The sequence below is a fragment of the Asparagus officinalis genome, chromosome 3 (assembly GCF_001876935.1).
Source record: "Asparagus officinalis chromosome 3, Aspof.V1, whole genome shotgun sequence".
NCBI classification, from domain to species: Eukaryota; Viridiplantae; Streptophyta; class Magnoliopsida; order Asparagales; family Asparagaceae; genus Asparagus; species Asparagus officinalis.
In genome coordinates this window covers 31,189,673-31,198,841 of record NC_033796.1, presented here as the reverse complement: position 1 = coordinate 31,198,841, position 9,169 = coordinate 31,189,673, and the positions used below count along the sequence as shown (strand labels likewise).

Sequence of the window (9,169 nt, the reverse complement as noted above, 5' to 3'; positions counted from 1 at the left end):
AATCTCAAAGCGGATATATTTACTAACTCTTGGAGAGGAATGGATTTTGTCGCATAAGAAATGGTTGCTTATGCACTATGTGAAAGTTCTACATTGCTGCTTGTTTAGATTGCATCATGCCATTTTGTATTTCCTTTCCCCATTTTTGATGGTGACAAAGGAAGACAATCTCCCTCATTGTTGCATATATTAGGGGAGCTATAGATAGGGAGGCACCATTAGCTAGCTATTTTGATTTTTGCTCTTATATAATGCGCTTGTTGTCATCATCAAAAAATGGGGAGCGGGGAGATTGTTAGCCCTTATGTTTTGATGATGTTTTACAACCACCATTATCGGTACTAATAGCTTATTTAGTAAAAATATAGTAAATTCATTTATCAAGCTCATTAGTGCCATGAACGGAGGATGGATGGAATATATGCTACAACGATGATATCCAAAGGAGGAGGAGACCAAGAGATGAAGCAACGTTATTTTAAGAACGTCAAATTCGAATACAAGCTACATCTGATTCAAGCTATATCAAAGCTCAAGTATTGCTCTCTATATAAGGATATTAGCTTTCTTTTGTTTCCCTCTCTGGTGCTAGAATGTAGGCAAAGAGTTACTGTTTTTACTTGAAGCTATTGGGAATCACACACACGATTTCATACTTAGGTTTTTAAGCGTTTTTCACAAAATACTATTTTTCATAAGTATGAGGACCTATCTGCAAAATTCCTTTTCTAAACAGCTTGTTTTTAGTATTAAAAACATTTTACAAAGTTTCAGATTTTTCAGAGGTCAAATAAATATTTTGCAAATATTTCAAGTTGGTCAAAAAACTATTTTCTGGAATATATCAGAAAGCGGTCGACCGGTCCGGTCGACCGCTCTCATGGTCATTCCTTACTATTTTCCAGAGAGGTCGTCGGTCGACCGGTACGGTCGACCGAAATCTCGACTTTCAAATCGGTCGACCGCGCCGGTGCGGTCGACCGAATTTTCGGTCGGTCGACCGAAGTGTTTTTTGGTCGACCGAAAATTCCTTTCGGTCAACCGATTTCCTCTTTTGTCAGCTGCGACTTTTTTAAACGGTCGTTTGCCTGTAACCTGGATTACTGTGCTTACACTTAATAGTGTTTGGCACAGTCTGAGGTCAGGTGCTGATAAAGGAGATTACTTACTAATTTGAGAAGATTGTTTCTTTGTTTTTTATTGATAAATCTCTTCTATAAAAAACCCCAGTCTTCTTCTTCTTAATGTGCCCTAACGTTTGCAAAAACCAGAGAGCTCTGTTTTCCTGAGAAAATTTTCAAATCTGTTTTTCTCTGTGTTTTTGTGTGTGATTCACTTCCCAACTTCAGTAACTTTTCTTTGCCATAGGGGCTATGTAAAGAGAGAGTCTTGCATCTTTTCTTCTACTGTGAGGGTGAGATCTTGTGTAAGATCTACTGTGAGGGTGTGATCTGTTGAGATCAAACTGTGTAGTGAGAGAGATCTGTGGAGATCGCTGTGTAGAAGAAGTTCCGACTTCCAAACCGGGTGTGTAGTGGATTTCTCCTCGAGAGTGGGGAGCGGGGACGTAGGCCAGAGGGCCGAACCTCGTTAACACATCGCACGTCAAGGATAACGAACTCCTAACCCTATCTCTCTTACTTTTATCGCATTTTTGTTTTGTGTTTTGCTTGTGCTGATTTTATATTGCATATTAGAGCCTCTTGACCCTAATCACCCCCCCTCTAGGGTCCAACACAGCGGTCAACCGCGGCGACACGTCCGGTCGACCGCAATATCCTATAAATCAAAGCTGGAGTCTGAGTTCCTGGCCGGTCGACCATGGTGACACTTGCGGTCGACCGCAAACTGATACATGGCGTTTTATAGATTTTAAAACTGGTTTTTGACACGAGCTAAAAAAATAACAAATGTTACCCAAAAATAACGAAACTTTAAGAAATGTTTATAAATATGAAAATAAACATGTTTGTAAAGAAATTTTGGAATTGCATTTACCATTTGTAAAAAGTCATCGTTTTGCAAAATGCACATAAATACATGTTAGAATCAAAACTTGAAATTTGATTTTGGATATATAATGAGTTATGAAACATTATGAAATGGTTCTATAGACATTATAAAACATGAATGTGATGTAAACATGATCAATAAACCAATATCACAAGGATTTCTCAAAATAGCTTATTTTGTGAGAAAAACAATATAGTGTGTGTGTGTATGTATATATATATTGAGCTTGAAACATTTTCACACTATATATACTAAACAACCAATATACCTAAGTGGCTTGGTCTTGAATTTTTGGCTCTTGATATGAATGACTTTTCATCACATATAGATAGCATGTATAAGAAAACAAGTCACAACCACTAGGAAACATATTAGCTATAAATTGTTTATAAAATCATCAAAACAAGAATAGAGAGTGGGCTCAAAACCTGAGTCTTAACAGGAGTTTGGTCAACCCATGACCTACGTCTTTGCTCCTCACCTCGAGGAGATACTCCACTATCACAAATAATCAACACAATTGGTTTCTGAAGTTTACCAAAAACTTTTACAACTCACACATTGACAATCACACAATACACTTCTCTAAGTGTTGGCCGACCCGTGTCACCTTCTCAAGTACTTGGAATCACTACCTCTCCCTAGGCTTTTACAACCAAGCCACTCCTTTTGGAATTGACCCTGTTCTTTTCCCAACTACTTCTCTAAGTGTCCTTGTGTATTATAATGTGTTTTACAATAAGTGCAAATAAAATAATTGGTTCTCCAATACAAATTGAAAATGAAATTTAAGCTCTCTCTCTCTCTCTCTCTCTCTCTCTCTCTCTCTCTCTCTCTCTCTCTATGTAACAACCCCACAACCCAATAGTACAATATGTGTAATACTAAAGCTCAATTTGCTTGTGTGTGTAAATAATGAGTATAACAAAAATTAAACTCAAATTAATCTAGAAAATATATATAAGAATTAAAATGACGATATGTTAGATTAAAGAGTTAGAAAAACTTCTCTAAAAGACAAAGAGATGTAGAAGTTGATGTTTGAGGTGAAACTCCTCAAAACCAAAATTTACAAGCTTTCTCTTTTCAAAACTCTTTTTGCATAAACCTAACCACTCTTTAAACCTTGAAACAAACTATTGAAAATTTGGTTAAAAACCCTTGAGAAAAACTTTAGCTTGAGGCATATTTATAGCCTCAAAAATAAAGACAGAAAACTAGCTGTTACTGGGCAAACTAGCCGTTATTGGTCGACCGATGAGACTGTAATTCTGAAGGCTGATTAGAAATTGTTTGTTAATCATCAAAAGAAGATTAGACAATAGGCTCATAAACATGAGACCTAACAAGAACAACTACTGTTGGCATTTTGGTAGTGGACTTTAGCCAACATTGACTTGCTCTCGGTGGCCCCCACGGCTTGCACGCGCCAACGAGCCCGTGGACCTAGGGCGTGATAAATGGTATCAGAGTAGTTAGCCAGCTAAAAATATGGAGCTAAGTGCTACACCGCGTGGATGTGGTGAGAGCCACCTCTAGAGCCCGTAGGAGCAACCTCTAGAATCCATATCACTTGGCAAGTGATACCGGGATATGCCAATTATCATATCAAGACGATGAGGACGTCGTCTTTGTAAGGCGGGATGATTGTGACACCCCAACTTTAATCCCACATGGACTAGTGTGAAGAAATGTTAGTGGTTTAAATAGAGAAAAATCCAAGGCCCAAGAGCAACTGGTTTTAGCATCTTGGTAGTAGACTTTAGCCAACATCGAGTTACTCTCGGTAGGTGCCCAAGAGCAACTGGTTTTAGCATCTTGGTAGTAGACTTTAGCCAACATCGAGTTACTCTCGGTAGGTTCCACGGCTTACACGCGCCAACGGGCCTGTGGGCCCATGGCGTGTTATAAATAAATGATAGAAAAATGATAGATTTTGATTCTTTTGGGCTTTTATTATTAATTCTCCATTAATTTGCAAATTAAAATAAAAACACTTTATTAACGAAAATTTATTCAAATAAAATAGATAATGAATTTAGTAATAGTATGTGAGATCATGAAGATTTGAGGGACTAATGTCAAATATTTCTGACCAGCAAGCAACTTTTGGTCATATTTAACCATCGGACGAACAAAGAGCACCAAAATAACATTGGATCAAGGAAAAAAACCAAAGTAGTGGAAGGGGTCAATAAGATTTTATTAAGATCCGGGTATCAAAATTATATTTTGTTGAATTTTGGGTATGAAAGTTAGGTTTTGTTGAAACTCGGGCATCAAAATTAAATTTTGTTGAGCTTTAGATGTCAAAGTTAATTTTTGTTGAACTTTAGGTTCTTTTTTTTTGGACAATATAGAACTTTGAGGTATCATCTATGGGGATACTTCAAAGCAAAGAAAAACTTTATGTACTAAAGTTAAAATAGGAAATAAATTTGGGTATCTAACTTTCACATAAAAGTTTGATAAAATTAAAGTTGTAGGTTAGAACTGTCAAAATATAATTTTTTGGATAGAAAGTAGAATGGAAAATTAGATGAGATTGTATGTTACAAGAACAATAGACGAGTGATTTTCTAAAACCCAAATAAGTAACGATGACAATATAAAATAGAGCCTAGTTTAAGCGGGTGGTTTCCAGCCTTCGATGGGTTTGGTGGGGGGCAGCAATGAATAGACACTGTATTCTTCTCTGTCATTTGAAATCATGGTCAGTGTATATTCTATGAATCTGAGATATTGTAAAATCCTTGAGGAGATTTCATCACGTTTACTCATTAATTGTTTAGTTAATTTGATTCATGAGCTGCGTGTTTCAAGAGTTCACGGATGGTTATGATTTCTTAATGAGAAATAAAAAGTAGTTCATTCACCAAAAAGTAATATTAATCATGCTAGAAAGAAATCACAAGTATATAAACATTACTAAATGTTATTAGTGACGATTAGTCAGTACAAGTGAAGACGGTCCATTTATGGGCTTCGAAGCATATTTCATTCAGACGTAATCTCCCTATTCGGTGGTTTAGTATAGGTCTAAGTCATATTCCATAATACCATGAATTTTTGTCCTCCCAGTTTTCCAACTTCTAGTATAATATTTCATCATTTTTTTCTTTACAGGACCAACAGATATAAATAAATAACTGAAGATTTGCATTTATCTAGAAACTACCGTCAGTTATTTTTGGCATATAGTTATATGTATGAAATATAATTTAGCTGAAAACTCCCCATGCTTTCTTCTACGCTCTTACTATCTTAGATTATACATAATATTTTGACATCGAGATTTTTTGTCGAACATAAGAGGCAGTAATTATCAAAGGAATCATAGGTACAAGTAGCTGTATACTTCTACCCCAAAACAATTAAGGAAAGAGATCTGCTGGAGAGAAAACGGGGTAACTGTCAGGCGGCATAAAATAAGGCAAAATTCATCAACGATAACAGAAATTTATGATAAATATGTGGGTTTATCACATTATAGGATTCCAGCCTAATAACATCAACCTTCCGAATATAATTATCTAATGCCAACCTTCTGATATTTTTAGAACAAGAGTTGCCTGGCTAGTGGCTAACCATTAAAAACCCCACGATTTTTACAACAATATGATCCAAATATGACCACTCAATATTCTCGATTTTGGCAAGTAAAAATCACTGGTTAAAATCAGTTTCAAAACTCCCTTACTGGAAACTATCCTCTGTAGCAAAAACTCAACTAAAATAAAAACTTTCCCTTTAATCAACCTCATTAGTAATCATAATCGTCCATGTCTGGCATGCGACTTGGTGATTTGCTAGCTTTTGCATCTGCACGCTCTACAACTGCTGCCTCAGTGGTTGTCAATAGTACCGAGATGCTGAAAACCAATCACATTACTCAGTAATTGCTTCAGTTACAGTTGTGCGCATAAAAGTAAGAATCCAACAACATATATCACTCCTTACCTTGCTGCATCTACAAGAGCAGTTCTGATAACTTTAAGGGGATCGATGATTCCAGCTTTTACCATGTCAACATACTCACCTGCAGCAGAAAGCCATGCACAACCATCAGCTCATGAATCAAGGACTGTAAGGAGTGATGATACGAGAAACTGCTCACAGACAAAAATATCAGAAAATTTGAAATCAAGAAACTTTGATAAGATACGTCCCTGGAATGCTATATGGGTGAGAACAAGTAATATCAAAGCTTTTACGGAGCAAAAAATGATAAGGGTTCTAAGCATGCCACATATGCAGGGATAGTTACCTTTAGCAGCATCATATCCCAAATTGAAATCATCCTGTTCTAGTAGTTTGCCAACAACAACAGCACCATCAACCCCAGCATTTGCAGCAATAGTGTAAGCAGGTGCCTGCATGAAGTCAACTTCTGTTTATATAAATGCCTCTACAAATAGCAGCTAACAAAACTTCTCAAACAGTACAAGGTATTAAGTGTACAGGTAACAACTAACAACCTTCAGAGCATTTTGAATGATCTGAACGCCTATTTTCTCGTCGCTATTGGATGATTCAATTCTACCCAACTCCTTAGTAGCATATAAAAGAGCCACACCACCACCTGCAGAAACAATTTGTATGAGAGATAAACGCTATCGTTGTTCTCAAGAAAGAAGAATCAACCCTGAACTTACCAGGCAAAATACCCTCTTCAACAGCAGCTCTTGCAGCACTTAAAGCGTCGGTAACCCTATCCTTCTTCTCACCAACTTCAGCCTCACTAGCTCCACCAACCTGCATCAGCAAATAACATTTGTATGTATGTGCCAAGCAAGGAAATGGACCAGGAATGAAGAAAAAGAAACAAAGGAGAAGGAAATGGGGGAAATAATGATGAAAAAGCATTACCTTAATCACAGCTACACCTCCTGAAAGCTTTGATAGTCGTTCTTGTGCTTTCTCCTTGTCAAACATAGCAGTGCTTCTTTCAATAGATGTTCTCAGCTGCCGAAACAAATTCCAAACTCAGCCTTCTTAATTTAAGAGCTCCATTGCATATTAAATTATACAAGCTCATGCATTTTACTTCTACTCCAGCTAAACAAGTTGACTATTTAAACTTAACAATAGTAGTCTTTTGATGCTTAGTACATCAACCCATCTGTGTGTTCCTAAACGGGAAAGAATAATTTCAAAAACATTCAGTAAAAGTTACTAACTTGGGCTAAAACACCATAAATGTCAGTTCAAATCAATGTATACAATTTCATACATGTATCAAGTGAAACACCGTTCTGTAGACAAAATCAATGGGTCATGGACACTTACGAAACACACTACAAGATACAAAATGAATTCAATAAAGCACACAAACGATAAATGTGTACAATGTATGTCTGGCACGTGCCAATCTGCCCAACAGGGTTCCATACAACACTGTACAATAACACATAAAACATGAAACAGAGAACTGATATAGTGCAACTGCTGACAAATAATGATTACAAGTACTGCATGCAAATTCTGCAGGCAAGGAAAAAAAGTCAATTTTCAATGGTTTCTCTCAATCTTCCTATGAGCGGAAAATGTTCTCAACATAAAAACTACAAAAGAATAAAGTCATAAACAATAAAAAAAACAATAATAAGAAACTGATATAATCTAAAGGTGTGTTGTGCAAGTAAGTTCAACTCTAAGGAACTATGGACAGCCTAATTCAACTTAAGCTTCACCACCCTACACTCCACAATGTGAAGATAAATTTACAGTAGGCCATCATCAACAGTTAAAATGTGTCCACATCACCCATGTCATTGCTGATTACTCACCGTGCACCAATAGTTTTCTAACCGCAAAAATCATCCAGTGTCAGACATAGGACACACTGCAGCAACGTTGCTCCGCTCAAGGGGGCAGTAAATATGCTACATCTCTTTGAGCCCCAATCCACAATATCCAGGAAGACGTGATTTTGATTGTCTAAGGATTTTAAAAAGATGATCTCACACATTTTCTCTAGCACTTATTTGGCGGAATTTAACCCATACCATTATTGAATGCAAGAGACTATCAAGATTAAAAAAAAATTCTTCTTATATCACACTTATAGTGCAAAATTTAATTGCATCCAAGCAGATAGGAAGACAATGTCAAAGAACCATCGGTTCAATAATTTCATCTATTTAAATATTTAAAAACTTTACCAATAGTGCCAATCGTGTACTCAACTACAAGCAAGGTTTTAAATATCGGTTATCGGGGATTTATCGGACGGCCAAAATCCTTATCAGATAGCGGAAATCGGGGATATATCGGGGATAAGTAGTATTTATCGGAGTGATATACTGGATGATGTGTATATATAATATAACAATTAAAAAATATAATCTAATCATGCTTAATGAAATATAAACATACCAAATGTAAATCATCATGTTTAGAATCACTAACAAATTGTAGAAAGCGAAACTTGCATCATAGCCTTAAAAAAATATAATGTTAGTCAAAATGGGCCGATAATCCCGATAATCCCGATAAAAAAGTCTTACTTATCGGCCGATAAGTGCCGATAACGCCGATAAATCGCCGATAAACCTACAAAAACGATAACCGATTAAAAATCTAATTTATCCTAGCGGAGAGCTCCCAAATCCAATAACTCGGCCGATAATATCGATTATCGGCCGATATTTAAAACAGTGATATTAATCTTAGTTAGCAATGGCACCCAAATCTGATTGGCGAAAGTACATTCAAGGAATAGATACTCTTGCGATTCCTGGGAGCTGCAGAAGGAGCAGGATGGATCCCCTAGCCATCCTTGGTTAGACAATCTGTCCCTGGTTTTAAGTCTGGATAAACTCAGGAGCCAGAAGAAGATTTGTACTTTACTTGGAAGCAAATTGTTCCAAATGATAGACTGGAATTGGTTGCGCAGTCCTCCGTCTGCAAGAGAATAGTATAGAGACTTGACAAAGAAAATGTTTGAGGGGGATATTGACCATAAAGGCTTGTCTTCTGCATTGGAGGGCTGCATATTACAGGAGGTCAGGAGGTCAGATGTTGCAGAAGATTCTGCACCTGGTTTCTTTCACCATCATTAATAGGGCGCCTGATGATGGGTTTTCAAATCCATGTATCCCCCTGATTTCTACCTTGGGAACAAGAGGGGACTAGTTTGGAGAAGGCTAAGAGG

At 36.8% G+C, this 9,169-nt stretch overlaps 1 protein-coding gene across 1 annotated transcript; it reads right to left on the bottom strand.

Moving 5' to 3' along the window:
- On the bottom strand, window positions 5,456–9,071 carry LOC109834883 (chaperonin CPN60-like 2, mitochondrial). Its single transcript, XM_020402901.1, has 8 exons — window positions 9,055–9,071; window positions 7,362–7,410; window positions 6,883–6,978; window positions 6,669–6,768; window positions 6,492–6,595; window positions 6,281–6,386; window positions 5,974–6,052; window positions 5,456–5,885 (listed from the first exon to the last, which is right to left on the bottom strand). Exons 1-8 carry the CDS (start codon window positions 9,069–9,071, stop codon window positions 5,777–5,779), a joined length of 660 nt encoding a protein of 219 aa, XP_020258490.1. The 3' UTR covers window positions 5,456–5,776.